This window comes from Silurus meridionalis, chromosome 16, assembly GCF_014805685.1.
Source record: "Silurus meridionalis isolate SWU-2019-XX chromosome 16, ASM1480568v1, whole genome shotgun sequence".
Taxonomy (NCBI): Eukaryota; Metazoa; Chordata; class Actinopteri; order Siluriformes; family Siluridae; genus Silurus; species Silurus meridionalis.
The window spans coordinates 12860486-12886217 of NC_060899.1; the positions used below are offsets into that span (position 1 = coordinate 12860486).

At 38.5% G+C, this 25732-nt stretch overlaps 1 protein-coding gene across 9 annotated transcripts in view; it reads right to left on the minus strand.

The window, feature by feature from the left end:
* The window catches only part of hspg2 (heparan sulfate proteoglycan 2), a 95038-nt gene extending 74336 nt beyond the window's left edge, over window positions 1–20702 (minus strand). For all 9 annotated transcript variants that reach the window (XM_046869200.1, XM_046869198.1, XM_046869202.1 and 6 more), the window contains exon 1: window positions 20257–20702. In XM_046869200.1, the coding sequence (XP_046725156.1) occupies window positions 20257–20328 (72 nt within the window). In that variant the 5' untranslated portion in view covers window positions 20329–20702. The remainder of the gene's footprint in view (window positions 1–20256) is intronic.
* Window positions 20703–25732: the final 5030 nt, after the last annotated feature.

Below are 25732 nucleotides of genomic sequence, written 5' to 3' on the forward strand. Positions count from 1 at the left end.
ATCAATTAAATGTGACCCTAACGCACACCAAATCTCAGGGGGTGATGTACTCAGTTAAAATGCTAAAACCTACAGTCTGGGGTAGAAAGAAATCAGCCCTATGATTTACCTCATACCATTCAGTGTATTTTTTCTTCCTGTTAAATTCATTGTTGGATAGTCCTCGAAAGTCAAAATAATACACTTTAAAACATTTGCCAAAACCTTTAACTTTTGATTTCTGACTTTTTTTTTCCCTTCAAAAAAGCCTTGTTACACCATTTATCACGCACCTGCATTAGGATTTATTACATTTTGCCAGCTTTAGGTAATCACCCACAACTCATTACCAATGCTAATTAAAATTCCAATCGAAATAAATGCTAACATTCAGTGGTTGCTGGGATTATTGCATTACAAGAGAAAACCTTATTTTAGTTACGTTGTAATATGTAAATTTGACAAAAACACACGTATACTTCACAAGGTAATAATACGTCATAACTGAATGGCTCTTGAATAGCAAATCTTGGTTCAGGAGTCTTTCTGTCATGGACAGCATTTGTTTGGATCAAGTTTTTAACAGAATTTCCAAATCTAATTAAATAAGAGAGGTTACTGAAGTGTACTGACATTTACTTTACATATAATGCAAATTAATTTAACATCTGTAGCGAATCATAGTTTGCAAAAATCCATGAAACATTCATACTTTATTCAGATAGACTGGAATTCCCTTGAAGGCGAACACGGGCGACTTACATCTTTGTTAATGTGGAAAGAAAGTGCCTAATCTGAGTAGTACCTACTCTAATAAGGTTGCCAGATAAAAAAAAAAAACGATCAAAAAACATTTAATCAAGCTGTGATGGTAGGAAAGTATAAACAAATTCCACATTTTGTTTGTATTTTACAGGCCAATTGAAGCAAGCCCATCAGAATACACTTTAAGGGGAATTCCTTTCTATCATCCACTGTATTACTGTTCTACCTGAAATATCAGTGCAACAAGCATGAAGAGAAATGTGTGGAATTAGGCCAGCAGGATAATCTGGCAAGATGCAACTGGAAAATCGGCACTGCTTGACGGAGCTCATTTCCTCTTGTCTTTTAATCACACCTTATATAGTGTTATCATAAGCCCATGGCTAGTGGAAAGAATTCCTCTGCCGTGATGCTAGTTTTCGTGCTTATCCGATAGCGCATTAGTTTAGCTTTTGATGGCACTTACTGCTGTTAATCATCGTAGCTAATGATTGGCTTTTCTGACTTTGACTTAAAACAACATTAAAAAAAAAAAAGTTCATTTTTTTCTGAAATGTGGTAAGGACTCGGTGCAGGATCACAGCAACTCACAGCAAAAGATAAGTAAACAATCACGGAAGAGTATTTTAAGAGTCTAAAAATACAGCGTTATTTCCGGTAATGGCGTCTAACTGTGACCTGTGGGCTGGAGAGCTCGGGTATCTCCGGTTTCCCCAGACGACAGCTGAGGTCCAGGGGAGGCTGGGACCAGAGGTGGCATGCAAAGAGAAAGGGCTGCTTGTGTTTATTTATAACAGGGCAGGCCCCTGCAGTGGTGCTAGCTGTCATTCAGGAATGGGCCATGTTCTCCTGGTAAAGGAATTAGCTTCACGCTTGGGCAGACACTTCAAGCGGCGACGCTGCGGTCCTCAAACACAGGATGAACTCAACGGTGGAATGATTTCTGACGTAAAAGATGAGACATTTGGGGGTTGGATGAGATCACAGTGTATTTTAAGATACTTTGCTCGTAGAACGATGCTTCACACTTTTGGAATCATTGCCGAACTCAACAATGTAAACAAAAATGTCCCAAAGCACACTACGGTAAATGTCCATGGCCAAAAAGACTCTCGGCTTACCATAGCAGTGTTTCACACCGTCATACCTCACACTAGGACCAGATAATCCAATACCACCTGTTGCCTTGGCCTAGGCCCAACTGTAACAGCATTGGGGGGTACAGGGGGAGGGGGGTACAGGGGGAGAGGGGTGGGCGGGTGGTCAAAAGTTTCATTAAGATTGTGCTTTAATAAAACCTGTGCCTCATTTCAAGAGTCAACGGAGAGAACTAAACTCGTTTTTAGCAAATGAACATACACCATTTATATTAATGGCACTTGGCAGATGTCTTTATCTAAAGAAACTTAAGTTTATCTCATTCATTCAACTGAGCAGCTATGATGTTTTTTATTGAAGAACTGGACATTTCTTTATTTAATGCTTAACATTCTGGCATCCCATGTTTTAGATTTTTAAAACTTTCACTGTATTTCTCAGAAAATTCCATTTATTACCGTAAATTAAGCTGGCATAATAGCGAATCATCCAAATAGTGTTGATTCCTACTACAAATCAGCCTGTAAATTTCTGTCAGACGTTTCTCCATTACATATTGGTCTGTTGCCTTTAATGTCCGGTTATTGAGAATCTAAACTCTGAAGTTCTCTAAGGCTGCATTATTTAGTTTGCTTTGGATACACTTCAATCTTGGTGAGAGATGTTTTACTGTGTATAACCACCTGCTGCCTGTTCCCAAGTTCATGGTCAAAACACCAAGAGATTCAGGGCCAAGATCATAATTAACTGGGATTTGGGCTGGAAGCCTATGTGAAAGTTTTTTTGGAAAGGCCACCAATGTTGATGTTGCAAACTCTGGAACAGTAATTGGCAAACGACATGTGTGGAGATGTGGCAGACCATCCGTTTTGATGAAACAAAGATGGAAAAAGCTGCTAGTTTGATCCCCGTAGAGAACATCTTTCTGACAGGATCCCAAACTCGAGACTTATCATCTCTTTTAAAGTCCCAAATCATCCTTTTAACTAAAATTGTCCATTAAGCTAAGATTTTCTTCACCTGCTTTCTCGGGAAAAGGGATTTCCAGCATTAAACTGATTAACCTGACAAAAGCTTTCATAGTGTGAAACTTAACTGATTTGAATGGCACATTAGTTGAAAAGCTTTTTTGGGTTTTTTTACTTTTTCCCTTGAGAAAATGTAAGTAAAAAGCTTTTTTTCTTTATTTAATTTATAGTCATGGTTGTTGAGGAATTTTAAGGTACATTACATTTAATTTCCTAGATGAAATACGGTTAAGGTTCATATTACTAATCTTCCTCAACAATCATAAGCTCAAGGAAAGTTTGCTATTACTTTTTCTGGAACTGTAACAACTAAATACCTTTTCTTTTATTATACATATTACTAGAAAGATGCCCAGGTCAGAGTTCCAGATCTTTCCAAGCAGTAATACAGGATCTTAATAATATACTAAAGAATAGAAAATGCTCAAAGTGCTATTTTATAAGCTGCTGAATAATGAGGGTGGAAGCCATATTGTTAAATGAAGGTACATTGTTACAACTACAACTCCTATGCAGCATCATTTAAAAAATGTACCATCATCAGATGACTTCAATGCTTGCCATATTGTGATATATATATGCCTCGTTTCAATAACATTAGTCTTTGATTTGTCAGTGAAGAAAAAAAATCTTTCTATCACTGATTCTTGTAATATTAAAAAAAATAGCAGACAAAAAAGGCAACTTTGCAGGGAGGAAAGTACAATCACGTAATTTTCACAATCTGAATGGGAAGCCTGATCAACCAAAGTCTGAATACAAATATACCCGCCCCAGCATACATACCAACGTTATCATCTCTGAATACCGCCTGATAATAATATTAAAAATATAAGAAGAAGAAAAAGAACAAAGACTATTATTAGCTGAAACAGACAAGAATGCTGCTTTGGCTCCCAGATGAAGCAATGGTATGGCGAGGTGATCAGGCATGAATAAAATGTTCTGGCAAGTGACTGGTGATGACCTGAAGATGTCTAGCTCTGTTGACCCCTTTCTAACCCAGTGCGAAGTACACCTCCAGGGAGAGAGAGAAGAAATTCCTCTGGAAGGTAAAAATATCACTAAAACCACATAGCTGCAGGTGAAATTTCACCCTTCGCTCAAGACTCCTTGGACAAAGTGGGTGTGTGCAAGAGCAAACATCAGGTTTTTTCTTACCTTTGACAGGTAAAATCCAAAATTTGTTACGATTTTATCAAAAGGTTATAACAAAGGGAATTTGGTACTTAATCACAATATTGATATTATATCATTGTCCTGCCTAGCCGTGTATTGATCATTTTTGCTGAATTTCTTTTAACTTTCAGCCAAAGGCAAAATTCTTGCAATTCCACAAAGAAATTAGCCCGATTTGGCCTTGGGTAACAAATCCTGCCTGCCCTGTCAGTCAAAAGCTATCCTTTTTACATGGAAATCCACCACCTTTCTCCTACCTTAAGTTACACTGAAGCAGTTCACAAAACAACTCTTGAGGCTTCAACAACCAGTGACTGAGAGCTGGTTTTAGAAACTGCCTCTTTGCATTTCCAGTCCACTTTAAGTACTTTTTGACAACTGGACTACAGCAATGCACGTGGTTTCTGCACATATGGGTCAGAGGAACTAAAAAAAAATGCTAATTTTATGGGTCCGGTGTTGCAAACTGTTCACCTTTATTATACATCTTGCCCTTTAGCAAACCTTGACGCATAAGGGAACGTCAGCTATTCCGCTTTTTATGAGACGATAGAGAGCGGTGAAGCAAAGCGTGAGCTCCTGAATGTATTCAAAGCCTCTTTTGTTAAACCTTGCAGGCGGCGATACACGCCACATAGTCCTCTAAGCTGAAGCCATTGAAATGCTTTCATAGTGACTGTAGCGCTGTAGAAAGGACCATTCTGACACTTTTACACCTTCCTCAATTGGGTCAGTACTGGCTGCAAGTCAATAAACAGCTCAAAAAGGCAGTTCTCAGGAATGGTTTTGTGCTAAACATCTGGTAGGAACAGCCAGTCGTTGCTCGCTACTTTAGGCCACATCCAGACTTTTCTTTTGGCTGTTCCAATAATTTAAGTGTATAACAATTACCATGATTCACTTATAGATTCACTTGCATCTTATCTAAATATATAACTTAATAAATATTTTAAAAAGGTGATGTGTAAGTGTACTGCAAACATTAGGTTTTATTAGTGGATCTTGTTGGAACTACTGATTTTCTGATGTGGCTCAATGATCCAATCCTAAAACTGGGCCATTTTCATTTATGGCATTTGGCAGGCACCCTTATCCAGTTCCCTCATTGATACCACTGAGCAGTTGAGGGTTAAGTGCCTTTGCTTAAGAACCCAGCAGTGGCAGCCGAGTTGTGCTGGCATTTGAAATTAGGACCATTCGTTCAACATCTCACCCACTGAGCTACCACTCACTGCTGTTTGTTGCCTTAAAGCAGTGTAGTGCTTTAGCAAGCTGTTGTTATAAACAAGCTCCTGTAGTGCCCCTTTCTATAGCAGAGCTGAATTCTGCTAATGGAGCACCACTGTTTCATCAGTAGGTCATGGGGGATGCGGTTTATTGTCCAGAATGGCGGAGTCTCTCTTTTCCAACCAAAATACTTCAAGGTTAAGTCTTTGAATTCATTATAATCTAAATGTTAATTTTACAACAGCTTTCACCAGTTTTCAATTTTGGTTTGTCAGAGGGTTGATTCATTTCTTGGGGGTTAAAAAAAGGATGCAATTGTTTCTATAAAGGAAGTCTACAGTGTCAAGTCTACAAATGTAAAGTTGGAACAAAGGTTTTATTTTGTATTTTTTCAAAACCATGACAAGTTGCATTTTTTTGTGTGTTTTTTAATTCATTATTTATCAGTGCGGCTATCAAATTGCTGTGAAACAGCAGAAAGACAGCCAAAAAAGTTAGTAAAGAAAAATCACCTTCTCAAATTTAGTTATGAATTCTGAACATATCTTATAGTAAAATACATACATGAAAATACATAAAAACATAAAAATGCTAGTTTTAAAAATGACCGTTCTCAGATACTGTCTTGAGTTTTCTGCCAAGCAAATAGGTATTAATTTCACGATCCACCATCCTCTGGCATTTCCTGTCACTGGTTCAAAGAGTAGAATTCAAAATCTCCCCGAACACAAACTCTCCTTAAATGTCACATAATATCTTCAAAGTTGACCTCAATGTTATATTTGCATGAATTCTTGGCTTGCTGAACTGACACTATGGCAAAACTTTCCTAATTTCAGAAAAAACACTGAGACAGTTGGGACATGTCAGAGAGTCAGCTGCATATGGTAAGTAGTCCCACTAACACCATAACTAATCAGGAAAATCTTTTCCAACAGCTGTGGAACTCCTGGTTCTGAGCAAATTACGCCTTCTCGAAACATTTCCCAGGGATTGACTGTAAACTGACCCTCTCTGTAATACAGCACCATTGGCTACACTAGCTTGCTTCCTCGAAGGCAGCACAAAGAAAAGAGAAATGGAAACATTCCTAATGCTAGTTTTTCTGAAGTCAGCATGCGAGCGGGGGATCAGGTGCCTGCTTTGTATGCTTGATGTAGCCTTATCCTGATTGGCCTGTTCTGTGGTCTGAATGCTTGACTGTAAGCTTCCTGTCATCCATTGACTAAGGATCAAGGAGTCGGCCTCTCGCGACCCACAGGATTATCTCTCTTGCGGCTGGGACAAGGAGGAGAATCCTTAAGCTCTAGGGATGACGTTCCACCAGGTGCAAGGTCCTAAAGAGGCAGAAACTCAAGAAATGTACCTTTTCTCTATATTTGTTTTTTGCCATTCTCGAAGGTCTATAACTTGACCCGTGGCAACTGTGGTAAGACGAAGACAAATCAATCAAATTAGACCATTGTGGCAACAGGAGTCAACGTCGGCTAAGCAAGTACTCATCATTTTATGCCAAACAATCAACTGGACTACTAAATTTAATTCATGGCCACTCAGTTTATAGCATCAAAATTACCAGTTCACCTCAAACCCTCTAGAGAATAACAACTTGAGGCTACTTCAGAGCAGACAGGAGACTCAGTGAGTGTTGGATAAGGTAAGGTAGTAAATGAAAAGCGGGAATAAGCTGCACATCCAGAGATAAACACTGACTCACTTCTAGCACTTGTCCAAGGTCAACATGGGGCTTTAATAAGGAATTTTGTTTTACACTTTATATTATGTTGATTGGCTGGAAGCTTCAGGGAATCGCAAAGGAAAGTTACGATTTGAAACAAGTTTCTTCACACAGCAATCTAGTTTTAAATATCACATGGCCAAACCTTGAGGTTTTTTTTTTGTTTTGTTTTGTTTTTTTTTTTTTTAAATACAACACTGCCAGCAAAATAGTTTTGCATGCAAAAAACAAAAAAGTTCAGCCTGGGGAAACATTTTGTTCGGTAGGTAAAAATAATGAGTCAGAGTTGCAGCAGCACTGGCATTTATCCACATCGGAGAGTTTAGAACGTGTTTGATGTCTGGCCAAATTGCTCCAAGGTTTAATTACATCTAAGTCATAATCGTAAAACCTGTGACATGAATGCAGTTAAATCAGTGAAATCAGAGTGGTCACAACGAGCTGGTATGAAAGAAGTGCTCACGTTTGAATAATTACTCTTATTAAGAATGTGAAGCATGACAACGAGATGGTAATGTGTATGTTAAACCTGCGTAATCCAAGTAACGCATTGCTGAGCACCTGATAAAAAGTATTCAAGAATACATAAGCAAATCAGCAAGTAAGACTGCTGTTCCAGACAACAATGCACCACACCTAATCTAGTGTGGAGAAACCCTGCTTAATTCACAGACTAAAATAAGACTTTACCCATGTCTAACTTAGCCTTCCTTCCTCATGAGTCTAAAATAAACATCCACTTAAAAATGCTGCTTGGAACAATAACTGCATGTACAAACAGCCATCTGCTTTGAGTAAACAACGTGTAACGTTGAGGAAATCTGAGGTACAATTTCAATTCCTAGATGTGGATATTTATGGCCTATAAATGTATCTGGGACCTGGAAGAGATACATCTGCGAGAAAGGAAACCAAAGTAGCCTGCAGTCATCGAGATCAGTCACCAAATGTTTAAGTAGTAAAGTAATAGCTTTGTCAATTCCCCAAGTTGCACCATCTCCGAAGCAATTCATCTGTCTGTAAAGTTTGCTGCAAGGCATAAATTAAAGGTGGGTTTGAGCCAAGGAACACCTCCACTTCTGCATCTGCATGCCAGCAGATTGGTCCAAAGGTACAAGAAAGCAAGGGCCCCTAGTCTGCCCATTCATTAGAAGCAGATGTGAAGTTTCATTTCCTACAAGGTAATTACAACTAAACACAGATACCAGGACAGTCTATGTGCAAAACCTTGCCAAGTGGAAACTATCACCAAAGGCTGGATACCCTTGAGCTGTTTTAACACATTGCTCTTCTAAACACTTCCGTTTCTGGTCTGCCAAGATTGGTGGTTGATCATCTGAGGAACTTTATGCCCGATTCTTGAATCAACATAAACTTTTTTCTTCTTCAAATGTTCCAATACTATAAAAAAGTGTTCCAGATGCACTTTGCAGTGTGTTAGATGCCAAAATCTGCCAGTCTTTTGGCCAAAGCCAAAGAGGTGAAAGCCTGTCACGAGATTCCAGGGATTTCATGTAGTGAAGTTGTGGGAAATTGTGCTGACTAGCCGCTCAGGCACCTCAGCCGGGGATGATCAAGCTATGTAAACTTTGGCCCTGTCCCACCCATCTCAGAGCAAAAAAAACCACTGCCCATTCTTATGTGATCTTGCTAAATCTCTATCCCGTTGGTTTGCAGGTACTAAGGAACCCCCACACCCGCAAAACAACAGGCTACAGTTGAGACATGTGCCCACGAGCAGGTTTTGTTCCTGCGCCAAACAGTGTTGGTGCCAGATTTCAGCCATGGTGCATGCTTTAAAAACGTCCTTCATGTTCGTGTCAGGGCCACAGAGGGAACTCAGCAGTGGATACAAGAGGGTGAGAAGTTCCTCACGCTCCCTGTTCTAACCTGTAGAGCTACTAACCGACAATAAATCAGTGCTAAAAGAGCTGTTTAAATAGGCTCTTTAAAAGGATAATTGTTTGAGTTGGTTAGTTTTAGGTGGTGATAAAGCCTAGTAAAAGACAATTAAGAAGCTTGTGTTTGTTTTACTGCAGTTTGGAAATGGGGGCATTCCACCCCGGCATGTTTACTGTGAAGCGGCAAAGTTTATATAATGGAAATTCACTGTTACTTAGAACAAATGAGTCCAAGCATTCATTCTGACCGAAGTGGAGTTAAGCCCTGGTACACCGCTGTGGGTTTTTTATTAATACTTAGAAAATATAACAATCAGTTAATTCAATCAGAATCGCTTTCCTTCAATTCCATTCATGTGCAAGCATGTGAGTAACAGTATAAGTACTCTCTATAAAAATTACCTCAGAGTTGCCAAAACAAGAAATGCTTTCTGCTTGGTGCCATGTAATGCACCATGTTTGTCTCATGGCATCAGTGAGAGCTGCCCATTTTTGAAGAGACGCCACTGTCAAATCAAGTGAACAAAATGTTTTGCTTATCCCAAGAAGGCATTATGAGGTGTGGGTGGAAGCTAAATTTTACACAACCACTTGTATAAAAGCCACAAACATTTCAGTTGGGTAACAATCCAAGGCCACGATGGGAAGCCTGATTTGGAACAATTTAATAATGTTTTATAAAGGCATTTATTTTCTTTAACTGGGTAATGACTAAGTTGTGGTATCTTCAAATGACAAAAGTGGAATTGTTGGCACTGAAGACCCTCAGCATCTTCCAGAAAACTGACAATGACACACCCATTTCAAATCATGTCACTTGCAGATGACTTTTATGCAATACTGAAACAGCTGCTCTGCTTTTGATTATGTGTAGGAAACATTATTGACAGCATATGCTGAAATGCTGCAGCTGTAAACCCCCGAGTAGTAATTTCTCCTATTGCGTAATGTCTTTTGTATGACACAATCATACATGCAAGTATCATATGCACACCTGATGCATTGTTAGTCTATAGACTGAGAAAAGGATACCTAAATTAGGTACTTTTACCACAAATACGCAAGTTCTAGTAACTTCAGATAGACTGTACATGCCCACACAAAGGCACATCCATGTCAAGCTTCTCAACCAGAGCAGTGTCTATAGCGATGGCCTCGAACAGCTTGCCAAGGATGCTTTTGACACGGTAAGTTGAAGACATTGAATGGGGGCAACTGCAGATGGCAGCTGATGTGATCTGAACCTGGCAAGGAGAACTCTCACAATTTGCATTCTTTCCTTATCAAGCCATAGATCCAGTGCTCTCCCACACTGTTCACACCAGTGCTCAACTTTCCCTCATAGACACACACATACTGTACATGCAAAATCACATCTGGTTAAAACAGATAAACAACGTTGGGCCTTGACTGAGGTACTTCATTGTCAATAACAGCAAACATGGAAGACCATTTACTTGCCTAGTACCAGAGCGCACAAAACAAAACAAGTTGGGTTCCCCCCCTCCCCTAAAAGACTTCTTGCTATTACCAAAAAAAAAAAAAATCATTAAACATGTCCAAGAACTGACCACTTTTACAAAACATGGCAAGCTGCCTTGAAAAACTGCTGAATAACATAAAAAACTTATTATTCCTGTGACTGTATATATTTCCCATTTCATTTTTTGGTGTACAAAACTGCACATGCTTTCACACAGAACCACACACCTAAAGATAAAAAACCGTACAGTTCACCCTCCGAACTGTACGTTTGTTAGTACACAGTTTCATAGATCTCGGGTGGAGCATCTAAATCGAAAGTTCGGATATTATTTCATTAAAACAGCTTCTCGGGAAAACCCTGAGCATGTAGAACAGTCCATACTTCTAAGCTGTAAAAATGCAAACTAATTTAAAGTTGAGGTAAATGTTTTCATATGGTTAAATATATTACGATAGGACTACCAACAATATACAGTGGTTACTTTCAGCTTCACTGATGTTTTCTTTTTCCATGAGAAGACTCTGATGGGGCAAAGAATCATGTAGTTAGGCATCAGCAAAAACCAACATGGAAAGTATTGCAGCTGTACTGGAATGAATCATTTTCTCTCATGGAAATCTAAATAAAAGACATTCTGATGGTTCTAGTGTGGGATGTGGTTTTTGGCATCTCAAAAAGCAGGTGGCTCTTAAGCAAATTAATCATTACCAGTTCAAACATGTCTGCTTTAATGTGCAGCGCTTAGAATAGGTGTTCTGTGATGACTTGCCTTTGAACATGACATGTTCGTGGAAAAAACAAAGCAAATAAGAAATAAGACGACAGTGCTTTTATATACAGCTCCTGCCTTCATCTTGGAAGTTCCACAGGAAAGCCTGAGTAAACTTGCTGCAGGGAATTGGGGTTCCCCATCCTATAGATAAATTTGGACTTCATTTCCCTCACAGGATGATGAATCAGCAGGGCCTTTGTTTTTTTTTTTTACCTGATCAGATGACGCTGCACGGCAAAAGAAATCTCTCTGGCAGGCGCACATTAAAGCAGACATTGGCGTAAAAAAATGCATATGGAGCAAAGCATTCAGCCAGACTTCCTTCCCAATTAGGTCACAGGGAGGATGCTGATAATAAAGGCCAGCAAGGGTGGGAACTAGAGCTGTAACGATTCCTTCTCGAGAAAATCGATTACAAAATTTCATCCAGGCAAATTAATTTCATTTAGTCCATTTAACTAAACACGGAGCACTGTGTTTTCCCACAGACCACTAATACTGACGCACCACCATCTAAACTCTGGAGCGCTCTGGACAGGTAACGCAGAAGACGCTGCAAAATAAAAAATGGAGGAACAGGGAGAAAACAGCGAAGGGCGAGGAGAAGATTCAGGCTAAAGAAAAAGACCCCAAAGTTTGGGATTATTTCAAACTAATAGTGCGGTTACTGTTTTCAAGTAATTTCGAATAGATTGGTTTTTATTTGAATGCACTAAATGGGATATTTATACCTCATGAGAACATCCTACTCATATGTACTCAGACACACATTTAAATTTCTTGTGGCAATATTAACTCACTATATTTTCTTATGCTACATCGCAGCTAAATTTTCAAGCATTCCAAAAGATTTTTAATTACAGCAAACTATTCACTTTTTATCAACGGCTGCAAAAATGTATTCTCTTTCAGCATAGACTGTACCATCTCTGCAATGACGGTCACACTGAATAACGTTATATAATAGGGCTATGTCATAAAATTATATCCATTTTCTATAGAAATAAAGTTTCCCAAAATATATCCATCTAAATTTCAGGTCCAACTTGATAAAATTTGCCAGCATAACGGTCCGACAGGTAGCATTGGCTGAACTGAACAACCACTTAATGGATTCATGGGATTTTTCCTACTATCTTTACGTAAAGATTTGAATGGCATTACCCCTTTCAACGCAAGACATCATGTATTACAAATGAGGATACTGACAAACAATAACCCTTGACAGTGATGAGGAAAAAACATCTAATAATGAATAAACTCAGTACATTTTATTTGCATGTCCTTGAAATAGTTGTTAGAGACTGATTCATTTTTAATTTTTTTTTATTATTATTAAAAGGACTAAAGAAAAGAAAAGTTGCTTTATACTTGTCACATGTACTTTACAGCACCTTCAGGGAAAAGCATTCTTCGCATATCCCAGCGTTGGGAAGCTTGGGACAGAACTGCAGGGTCAGTCAAGATACAGCACAAAGGGTTAAGGGCCTTGTTCAAGGGGCCCAACGGTGGCAAGCTTGGCGATACCAGGGCTTGAACACCGAGCCTTAACCACTGAGCTACCAAGAAATCCCATGCCACTTAAGGTTTATACACTGTGTTATATAAAACTTGGTTATGCCAGTGTTAAGAAATTATATATACACACACACTGTAAATTATCTATATTAATAAATATACATAAGTGCAAATGCAATGTGAAAACTGCTCTGGTAAATATATTATAATACAGTCAAATCTTAACCTTGACCTAATCATATCTAATGAGAAGGCACTGCCTCAAGCTCTGAATGACAAAAGTGCAGGAGTGCTTGGAGTGCAAAGGCCACTGGTGTGTGAAGTGGTCACTTCTCGAAGGGGGTTTGTTGAAATGCTAATGTACCACAGAGTGAAGGACTGCTTTGTTGCTTTATCTAAAGCCACTTGTATGCTTCTCAGCAAAGAAGAGAGGAGAGCATGGGACAAACGACAACCGAGTCACTTCAAAAGAATCCAGTTCTCCAGCTCTACAATAAATTACAGCGATCATGTGCGGTTTGTTACGGCTGATGGGGGCTTGAAGTAAAACAGGAGCTGGAGCCGGTTTTTACCCCCTTAAACCCTGCATTACAGTATACCAGAACCTGACAACTCAAACACACTGAAAGTGTAAAGGAAACCGTAGCCACTGGTGACATTCTTCAAATATTTATGTTATCCAGGTTGCTCCGCTGCGAAATATTCCCCCGAAAGCTACAAAGTTCCTTTTCATTTCCTTTCTTGCAGAGGCTGAACTCTTATAAGATGCATCATAATTATTTAATAACAGCCCAGGAGAACAGTTCAACCAACCAGGCTGCAAGGACCTCAGATTAGTAGCGTGTTTCATATCAGGACAAGTAAAGGCTTGTCTTTGGTTAAAGGTAAGAGAATAGTGTGCCGGCAACACGGCTTTACAAGACACGTTCACATGATGGAGGAAGCTCTTAGCTCGTTCTTGATCCCAGCAACTATTCATTATGGGTATAACTGCTAAAGTGTTTACTCTGGGTTGTTGAATACCAAGTTTAGGGACGCTATACAAAGAGTTGTTGGCACCAAACTCAAACGTACTCGAGATTTTTTTTTTTTACTCAAAAGGTGTTCATTTTCTATAACAGCAGCATTGACCATCTTTCCAAGTGCAAGGCGAACCACATGGCGATAGACTCAGCAGGTAGCTTAGTGGTTACCGATGTGGGTTACTGATCGGAGGTTTGCGGGTTCAAGCCTCAGTATCCCCAAGCTGCCGCTCTTGGGTCCCTTGAGCAAGGCCCCAGAGGGTTTTCTGGGCACTATAACATGGCTGACCCTAAGCTTTGACCCCAGCCTTTTACATCGCTGGGATACGCAAAGAAATAATTTCCGTTTGGGATCAATAAAGTATTCAAAACCAAATGAACAAACAGGTGCAGGAAGGAGTCTCCAGTGTCAGATAAAGCCGTTCCATTTACATTTACAGCCTTTATGGCAGAAGTGCTTATTCAAAAAGAATAACAACAGAGCAGTCGGGGTTTTGGGCCTAACGGTGCCAGCAGATTGGCGTTAGTGAGATTTGAGCAACCTTCCCATCCAAAGCCCAACGTCTTAACCACTGAGCGACCACTTAGTTTAACTTTAGGTTTTCTTTCATAGGTCTTTAGCGCTTTCTCAGCAACACGGCAAGTGAGTCTTTATTCTTATCTTCAACTGCTATAATTTTAAGTGTTGCAATGTTTTTAATTGATTAATTGAGCTCCATTCATTGTTACTTCTTCGGAGACATTAGACAACATAAAGACAACCCATGTTTTAACCCAAAGTTATTTAATGACATTCTGACCCAAGACCAAAAAGTTTTTACTCAAAGGACATGCTATTCAGGACAATTAGGACATGCTAATTATGTCAATAAAAGTCTTGTTAAAGAGCAAAAGTTTCAACACAGATAACACACAAATCGTTGGACAAGGTGCAAAGTTTAGTTTCTTTGCATGTCAATCGAACTGAAGTAGTAATTACAAAGCAACATGAAAAGGAAATGATGAGTAAATGAGGAAATGAGTTTTATGTACAGTATATATTCACATTATATCGAAAATATTCAGCAATCACCCATAATTCAGTCTTTGGTGTTTTGTCTTCGCAAGTCAACCAGACCAAGACCTCCAGCCACACACCAAGCTCTCATCACACACTATGTGATGTGACGCCATGGCAGAATGACTCAGTGTGACATAATGGGGCTTGGCAACAGGTGAGACCTTGGTATTGCTGCAGGGGCAGTTGTGTTGTAGAATGTGTGTGTGTGTGGGTGTGCTAGAGGAGAGACAATGGTGCGAGGTCTACTTTTGCATCATGCAGTGCTGCAAATTAGCGCCAACTCTTGTCCACACATGCAAGAACTGGTGTACCAGCTGAGATGCAGCTGTGTTTGCAGTCTGTCCCAGAACTCTGTGAAGTGCACACAGATGAAAGCCTCCGAATCCCACAACGATGCAGTACAGATTAGACACAGGTCGATGTGATTACACCAGAAAGGGAGGCGAGATTCCAGCCGTGGAAAAATTGTTTGGCTGAATACAATACCCCGTCAAGAAAACCCCAATATTGATTAATTTATGTTGTTAGTAAGTTGTTAACCTCACTGACCTCAATCTAAACCTCAGTCACACCCCACTGTAGGACAAACAAATGCAGAGCCGTTAGCTTTCCATGACTCCTGCCATGTTTGCTTTGGGCCATACCTTTTTACACATACAGTGGACTGGCACTTAGCACTTGTTTCCTTTTATTCTAAAAATAACCACACCATTTCCTCACTTGTCTGGCACAAAAAAATCAGAAACGAGATAAAAAAAAAACAGTGGAACTCCCACGGTAACACAATATGTGTTGATACTGTGGTAATGTGGTATTTGTTTTATTAATGTTAAAAAAAAAAAAAAAGGTCAATTCTGACATTTAGCACAATATAAGTGTTATTAAATATATTAAATAAGGAGTCTCCAGTGTCAGCATTGGTGGGTGAATAAATATATCATTTACAATGCATGAGGTAACACAAACTACTTGTTTTCCAGCAGAATGTGACATGTAGCTACAAACATAAAAATCTATATATATATAAAGCACAAGATAAAGCACTGTGCATAGATCTGAACCAGGGTTTAAAGTACGTCTTCTTGCCCCATAAATGACTCACTCACTTTAAACCACGGAGATGCTTCAAGGCAGACATTCGATCGCTCATACACACAAAAACGTCTGGAAAGAATTCACTCTAATCAGCGATGACTATCATCATTTCCCCTGTCGAGCTTTGGTCGATTTAGGCAGATTTATGTGTTAAAAGTATTCCTTTACATTACACATGTACAATATTTATACATAAAAATTACATGACATTACATGACTTTCCACAGGCTGACATGCACTAAATAATAAAAATAAACAAAAAGATGTTTAGCACCATGGCATAAAAACAATGACACTACAATCTGAACTACAATGAGAACAATTACGCCTTTGTCATTGTAATTCATTATTTATTAACTTTATTTGTAATCGATTTGTAATTGCAGTTAATTTGTAACTTAATTTGGATTTGTAGTTCAATGTATTTAGTTTGTACTTTAATTTGTAATTGTAATTTATCATTGTTAGTTTCAAACTTTGTAACTGTAGCTCCTTGTAGTTAGTTTGTATTTTAACTTGTGATTGTGGTTCATTGTAGTTAGTATGCAATTTAATTTGTAATTGTAGCTTATTGTAGTTTTACTTTAAATGTGCAATTGTAGTTCATTGTAGCTAGTTTAAAACTTTGTAACTGTAGCTCATTGCAGTTATTTTGTTATTTAGTTTGTAGTAACTTAAGTTTGTAACAAAATGTATAGTTAGTTTGTATTTTAATTTGTAATTCTAGGTAATTATAGTTACTTTGTAACTTGATTTGTATTTTGTAAATTATAGCTTGTAACAAAATTGGTCATTGTACCTAGTTACCTGTCATTTTTATTGCAGTAATTGTAACTTAGTTTGTACTAACAGTTGAATTACATAAAATTCCATGGCTTGAAAGTGGGTGATAAGTGGGAAGACATTCACCCAGAAATTTGAATTTTCCACACTTAAATTTTCTAAAATTTACAAAACTTTCAATGCATTAATGAAAAAAGGTACACTTACAAATTCAAGGAGAGAATTCAGCACATTTATTATTTTGTAGTGAACAATCAGCCAACCAAACAGTTTTCCTGATACGAGGAAACTTTCAAACTCTATTACTCCTAGGTTTAAGAACAAAACCTCATTTTGCTGAGCCTTTCTAGTGACGTTTCTTGTGTCTTTTCCACCAACCTACTCTCTATGCCATCTCAACTCAATACCCCCTAAGCATTAGGGAACACAGAGATAAGGCCTGTGGGGATATGGTGAGAATTTAGTTAGGACATGTTAGTGGATGATGATAGGAATGTCAGGGACAGTCTGGAATGGGACAGAATTTCAAGCCTTTGAGCCTCTAAAGAATACACGCCCTTTATTATCAGCCGTCGCGATTAGAAACTTCTAATCCCCGAATGTTTGCCCCGAGTGTGAAACCGTATCCCACGCAAAGCTGACCTGATTTAAATACTCATAGTCCCAATCTCCACTACACTCAGAGCTTTGTGCAAGTCTAGGATCACATGTTTAACCCACGACATCCTGACTTTACATAGGTCTTGAAAAAATGTGGGCATTCTAAAAGAAGTCAAGGTGAGGCATGATAAAATAGAAAATGATCTGTCACAACATCCTGGCAACGAACTGTATAGGGGTGCAGGAATCCAGGTCAAGCGGGCCACCTATGTAGAAGTCAGCGAGCACTGGCAGCACTATATTCTGGGAGAGACTGTAAACCAGAATAGTCGCTGATACTCATAATTAGGATGCCAGTCACTGAGAGTGACAGACACTGAGAGCACGTCAAATAGTCGGCGAGACAAATGTGATTGTGCTGAAGCAGCAACTTTCGCACCATATGCATGGGTTAGTGTGGTGAATGGAACTCTGCTATGATTTCCTCATTGCTGGGGTTCTTTAATGCAAGTGAGTGCCGCAATCACAACCATCTAATCCAGATGGTCTCGGTCCAAACAACAACTACACACTGAAATGGACATGCTGATTGTTTTTCATTGGGGGTTCCCCATCCACTTTAGGTTAAATCTGAATTAAAAAAAGATCTAAATCTTAATGCACAGTTTTAAATAGATCGGTGTCGTGTCTACATAAACTGCTTTCATCGAATGAACCATTCACATAAGCCATTACCTCATAAGCAGGTTAAGCATAAACTCAAAGGATAAGCATTTAAAGCTCGGGTTACTATATGAAAAATCACCAAGGGCAACTGCGATCCAAATGCAAGAATGTTAAATGTCTACTAAACAAAGGGTTCACTTGTACATGATTTTACTATTTAAAAAATGATATAAAAAAAGAAATCGATTAGAACATATTCCATGAATGTTCATATCATATTACTTGAAAATAAACAAATTTATCATCAGTTTTAAGATCAACTGGTTCGGCGAGTGTGTGTGTGTTTGCTTTATAGATTTCATTTGAACATCTATCGACATGAGGACCTCTTTACAGCTCCATCACAGAGAAATCCTCTGTACTTGGAAAGCAAATGCAGAATCCAGTAGCAATTAGCACCCAACCGATTGCTAACAGAAAGACGGCAAAGATTCGGTTGTGCTAGTAAACTAAAAGATAATGAGTTTATTGCCGTTTTGTCTGAGCTGATTGATAATTACAGCGCCGAAATTCCAAGTGGGGCTGCTTCTAGCGCTGAATCCAATGAGCCCTCTAATATGTAGTAAAGTTGAGCTACAATAGGAGAAAAACAGATGTCCTTAGTTTAGAGCAATTATAGGGTAATTGTGTGAACAATAGTATTCTGTGAAAATAAAAAACACCACATCAGTGCCTTGTCCCTGGCAAGGACCTATTTTTGCATTCAATCTCGATACGCAAGCTCACTTGAATTAGATACATCACATGGACTGACAAAGAATGAAAATTTGAAGATCAAAGAAGAAATTTGAAGAATGAAGATTATAACTGTTTGGTCTTCACCTAACTCAAAAATTGGCTTTTTTTTTATCCAAATCTCTAAAACCAATTCATGTTTGTCCAGTTATTTGGCGGCCATGCCTCAAATCACACCTTGCTCTAAACATGACAGAATGATAGCAGTATCTTTGTGCTCATAAAACTGACTCATGGGACTCAAGATGTATATATAAATGTGTTAGAGCAAGTAAAAGCACCAATCCTAAAAGCCCAGCCTGAAAATTAATAATTTTTAATAATTAAATTAATGAAAAAACAAAAAATTATAAATAGTAAAAACAATATTAAGCTAGACTAAAGACATTTCCAGATATAGCTGTTGGGTTTAAATGTGGTGTGGAGTTATGCGATAGGTGGTAGTTCATTTACTATCACTTGCGTAACTGAGTTCACAATGTAGAATAATAAGCAATGCGGAGTGCATCAAGGGCGTACACGAGGTCCCGTTTACATTCCCGCATAGTGTAAACTGTAAGAAAAGGTTTACGCCCAGCACTCAAGGTGTTCCCACTGAAGCCATGTGCATGGGAATAAAGCTGAGAAAGTTTACAGGCATGCACAGTGTCTATGAATAGCCGGTTCCTATGGACAAGATTAGATCAGGAGAAAGACACTGGAGCAAAGCCGGCATTCCTATTGCTCCTGTACACAATCGGAAGAGAATCGTTGCTTAAAGTGTTTGCTTGAGCAAAAGTGTTTGGAGAAAGGACAGGCTGTAGCAATCTAATGTGTTTGGGCTGATCAAAGAAAAAAAACTACACACCGAAATTTGTGTTTTTTTTTCTTCAGTTTAAAGAATAATCTAAATGTTTAGTGCTGGCTCCATATTCTTAAAACAGGGGGGGTTTCTGAATGACCACTATTGTCAGTCATTATACACACAGTTCCAAAAGTATGTTGGCATCTGGTTATTACACCAATATGTGCTTTTTACGTCGGAGGACACCCTTATCTAGAGCGACTTTTTTTATACAGTCAAGGGTTAAGGGCCTTGCTCAAGGGCCCAGCTTGGTGGTGCTGAAGTTTGAACTTATGACCTTTTCTGATCAGACGTCTTAACCACTGAGCTACCGCTTTCCCTGTTTTTCTATCTGGTTTATTTACTTGACTGTATACAAACTAAAAGCCAAAACAAAAACACCAAACAAATAACACATTGAACAACAGTCGGGTAGGATCTGTACTACATTTAAGGAAAAGTGGAACCTGATGGGTCTTATCAAGGTGGTACCATACAAGGAGACATCATGCATTTGTGCACGTGCATCAAAGAACACTAGGGTTCCAAGAGTAACCCCCAGGAACAAGGTACCTCAAGGGGTCATGCAATAGTTCTGTGCATGCACTTTGTAGAAATAAGGACGTGTGTGGTCACCTAGTGCGGAGTGATCACGTGTGCACTCGGGAGTGTGTGTGAATGAAAGCAGCCCACCAAGTCACGGCAGAATAAATGCACTTACCTCGATGAGATGAGACCCGAGCAACAAGATGAGCAGAACGGAAAACTTTCGCACTCCTGTGCGCGTGCCCATCTTCTCCAAGGCCGTCCTCCTGGGAAACTGAGAAAATCTCAATCTCTCAAACACAAGCCGCCAAAGTTTTTTGGAGTCACTTGAGAAGAAAAGCGGTGGTGTGTCTCCTTAACACACTCAACCGTGCGTGTGCGCGTGCGAGTGTGTGTCTGAGTGCGCGCGCGTGTACATGCGTGCGTGCGTGCGTGTGTGTGTGTGCGCGCGCGCGCGAAGAGTACTGCTCCCAAATCTGGTCAAGATTGTTATATCCGTTTCAAGGTTTTCTCTTTTTTCCCTGCTTCCTGTTTTATTCTGCGGACCAGAAAATATGTCCCCTCTCCAAAGTCCGGTTCTGTCTGATGTATCCAAAAAAAAAAAAAACAAACAAAAAAAAAAAGATGGAGCAAAAAGAAAAAAAAAACCCATGCAAACGCCACCTACGTCTACAGGAAAGGTTGCCAAATAATGTCATCCCTTTTAAACTAACGTGCAGTCTGTACATTTTAATTAAGTATAAACATTTACCAAAAGGATAAGCAAAAGTCTTCAAATATCATTTAATCAATTAAAGCGTGATATTTGTAAAAAAAAATAAAAAATATCGACCAATTTAATGACCAATCTGGCAACCTTTCTAAAATTACTTATTTTTAACCCTTTAAAAAGTATCAAATCTTCTAATTGATGCTTTGTAGTAAAATATATATATTGTTTTGTATTAAATATTAAAATTATGCATTATGGTTCATATTTTTCTTGGAAAAGCATGATCTAAATACAGAAATAATGTATTACCATGAGTATGGGTAGTCCTGAGTTTATTCTTTTAGCGCCATCTGCTGTTCATTAACAGTACATACTGTAGTAACTACACCAATCAGGGGCTTTTCAAACTGAGGGTCACTGCAGTTGCAGAGTTTATCAGTAAACATGCACGAAAAATGAGATTAATGTCTTAAATCGTAGCCTTATGTTGAGCTTTAACATTATACAGGTTTTTGAGCTTTAAGAATTTTTTGATTGGAGACACAGCCCATAACAACAATTACAACGACAGCGGGGCATAAAATCAATTTAACACCTTTCTTGGTAATCTGATGGACAGGGATAATCTATAGTTCCTGTCTGATCATTGGGGTTTTTCATTTCATGGTGTACATGATATTTGCAGCAAGAGCATGGCCAATGCACAACACAACACTTCCCACTAGACTGGAAAGAAGGTACAAGGAAAATTCCTTTTGTTTTTTTTACTTATAAGGTAAGCACATCTGGATTTTTTAAACACATTCGAATTTTTTTTTTCAAATTTATTTTGGCAACCCCTGAAATAATGGAAAGTGAGAAATATCTATCCATTGATTAATTTATACATGTACCCAATCGTCCATCATTCCATCCATTCATCCATCCATTCATTTATAGTATCCAGTTCATGCTCAATGTTGCAGAAGATCTGGGAACACACCCTGGATAAAACACTGCTTTATCAGTGCATGCAGGCAAACAGTCAGCATCCTCATTAACACCTACAGGTTATCTAGTGTTGCCTGTTCACATATTTCCATCCTTTCCAGAGCCGGAAAGAAGCTGTAAAACCCTGAGGAAACCCACAGGGATATGGCAAAAACATGCAAAACTCCAAATGAAGAGTTTTCCAAGTTCGAAATTGATCTGACGGCTGTAGGTTTAACTACCTGCTGTGCCAACATACTGAATATACTTTTATAGTCAGCTTTTAAAAACTAGTACACGATTAGGCCTTTTCAACACGTGTGTGTGTGTGTGTGTGTGTGTGTGTGTGTGTGTGTGTGTGTGTGTGTGTGTGTGTGTGTGTGTGTGTGTGTGTAAAAGCAGCTGCTTTTCATTTAGCTCCCTGAACATCTCCAAGTAGGAAAGAGATAATAACTAGGCAGAGACCAGTCATCACATGTCATAGATCTTCGACTTTTGTGGTAAAACCCTCTATAGACTCCAGAAATAGGCACGTTCAAAATCCATCTGTTCGAATCCAAGCCATCAGCAAACATTACACTGCTGAGGGTGTACACACTCGCACAATACACTCGCACAACATACTGACTAAAATTGATGAATGGTTATGATTTTAGATTGGAGGCTCAAGTATAACATGTATCACATTATATCACAAAGTCCAATTAACACCAGGATTTGTAGGGCAAATATAAATGCACCTTCAGACCAAAATCTAGACTACTAGTTTAACCTTCAGCTTCCTCCATTTTAGAAAGAAAATAATGAAAGTGTAACTACTGACCACCATCACATTCATTACACCTTGACTGTATAACACACTGCCTGTTGGTGGTGCTGTTGCACAAACATTTATTATCAGCAATTAATCTGAAGGCCAAAAATGACCTTATACGAATGATGTACTTTTTAAGCATGTCCCTCAGAGACTTTAGAGAAACCTTCAGGTTCGAGTTAGACCTTTTGGAAAACTTTTGTCTATTTTCTTCTTCCTCATAGACTTTCTGTTCTATCACATGGTTCAATGCAGACATGTTTTTGCTCATCCATTCAAAAGAGTTCCAGCGTTGCCTGGTTTTTTTGACCTCCCAAAAATTCTGGTAGATTTACTGCCTACTCCATATTGCAATCTTTATATGGGGCTCGGCAATAGACCAGGACTGAGAACCAGGTTTAAAATGCCACCGTTAAATGATTATTGGAGCATTTAAGTGCTTAGGTAAATAGAGTTCATTGGTTAATCTATCTGGATGATAATATACGAGTGACTTTCAAAAGATAGAATGTTAAAATCATTGTATTGAGTAAAGATCGTAAATTTCCCCCTGAAGCTATTGGAGATTTTTGGAATATGATGATACTTATCACGGTAAACATTATCTTATGTTTGTATTGATATAAATCTGTATGAACTTAGTGATATAAAACCAATCTACTAATTGACACGTTGATTGTGGCAAGTTATAAATTTTCACTAGAGCTCTCTCTCTCTCTCTCTCTTTCTCTCTCTCTCTCTCACACACACACACACACACACACACACACACACACACACACACAAACACACACCTCTGGACAACTTTTAGTTAAGTAGTTCCAAGTAAAACTAAAGTGCAGTGGAAATACAAAAGTTACATCTGGTTTATTTTACCGCCGCAGATAAAGAATTCCAGATGTTGATCAGAAGAATGTTCAGCTAAACGGGCCTCAAAACGTTTTGGTTAATGCGATAACAGTGACCTCATGTGGACAAACGTGTTAGTGCAGCAGGTTGGAATAGTTTTTCCTGGATGGATGGATGAATGGATAGATGAGTAGATGGATGGATGGACACGCTTAGAAACTGTTTATGTATATTTAATGTTTATTTAATAATATTTATAATATATATATTGTATTTCTATATAATATATAAATAATTCTAATTTTTTTATGAAAAAAATATTTATGTTTGTATAAACATAAATATTTTTTTCATAAAAAAAATTTAAATTATTTATATATTGCGATAACAGTGCGATAACAGTGACCTCATGTGGACAAACGTGTTAGTGCAGCAGGTTGGAATAGTTTTTCCTGGATGGATGGATGAATGGATAGATGAATAGATGGATGGATGGACACGCTTAGAAAATGTTTATGTATATTTAATGTTTATTTAATAATATTTATAATATATATATTGTATTTCTATATAATATATAAATAATTCTAATTTTTTTTATGAAAAAAATATTTGTTTGTATAAACAACCTCTTATGTACAAGATATTTTCCAGTCAGACAATTATTTACAGGCTGCTCAAATGCTCTGCATGTTTGTAAGTACATAACCTGTGTGAGAAATATTTCTTGGAACAAAAGCACGCACAAAAGTCATCTCCCAGATGCACACCATCACTCTATCCTGAGAGTTGCCGCAGCAGAGAACCTAACCTCAAATATTAATGAACCAACAGCCAAGAAAAGATGCCAAGTCACTTACTTAATTTGACACCACTGATTTAGATGCATCAAATAATACAAATGCAGGTCCAAAGCTACAGTGAATTTTCATATCAAACATCAGAACAGTGAGGAAAAAGTTGGAACTGTTGCAGAATTGTTGGTGCCAGACAGGCTGGCTTTCCTTGGATTTTCTCCAAATTCACTCTGAATGACATGAGAAACAAAATTACATCAAGTGAGCAGCAATTTTGTGTGTGGGAAAAGCTTTTTTTATTACAGAGATCAGAAAACAATAGTTTCCTGTTCAAAAACAGGATTCTGAGACTACAATGGGCACAAAATGGATCAGTTAAACCAATTATTCTTTGGGAAAAGAATGTGAACATGTCCTGTGGTGTTTTTCCACAACATGACAAATAAATATGTGGGTGGAGAAGAGTGATAGCAGGAGTGATTTGTGATAGAAGAGTATCTGTGAGAGTGAAAGGGAAAGTTTATAGGACTGTGAGGAGACCTAAGATGTTGTATGGTTTAGAGACAGTGGCATTGAGTAAAAGACAGGAGGTGGAGCTGGAGGTAGCAGAGCTGAAGATGTTGAGGTTTTTGTTGGAAGGGACGAGGATGGACAGGATTAGAAATAAGTTCATTAGAGGGACAGCGCATGTAGGACGTTTTGAAGACAAGGTGAGGGAGGTGTGATTGAGATGGTTTGGACATGTGCAGAGGAGGGACATGGGGTACATCGGTAGGAGAATGCTGAGGATGGAGCCACCAGGAAGGAGGAAAAGAGAAAGACCAAGGAGGAGGTTTATGGATGTGGTGAGGGAAGACATGCAGGTAGTTGGTGTGACAGAGGCAGATGTAGAGGAGAGGGGGTTGTGGAGACGGATGATCTGCTGTGGTGACCCCTAATGGGAGAAGCCGAAAGAAGAAGAAGAAGAAGAAGATGACAAATAAATATGTATATTTGTTGAGTATTTTTGGTTAAAAGAAACATTTTTATGCAAACCAAAATAAAATAAAAAGCTGACTCATGATATTGCATGAATTCGTTGGTTTAGAAGGCTGTGAAGCAGGAAAACTTTACTCCTCTCAGATGCTTCTTTTTTTTTTACTCAATTCTTGATTTTACTTTTTTAACCAGAGCCAAATGATGGCATTTGTGTAACACCACCAATCTGAACAACATCACCTGTGATTCAGTGTTACACAGCTCTTACACAACAGTGAGGGACTTATGTTGGGAACAAGAAGTTGTTTGAGAAAGCATCAATGATCAAATGTCCAGAAAGAGAAACTGGTTTTTCTTTGGAAGTCCTACATTTTTTAAACCGGTTTCTTTTTTTAAAATTCCTACATGTAAACAAGTAAGAAACTTTGGTGCGAGCAAGAAAACGGAGGCCTACAGCGACAAGATGTTCGAGAAAATCTGGTTTTACCAAGTTTATTTAAGGAGAAGGCGGTCTGTCTCATGGACCTGACGG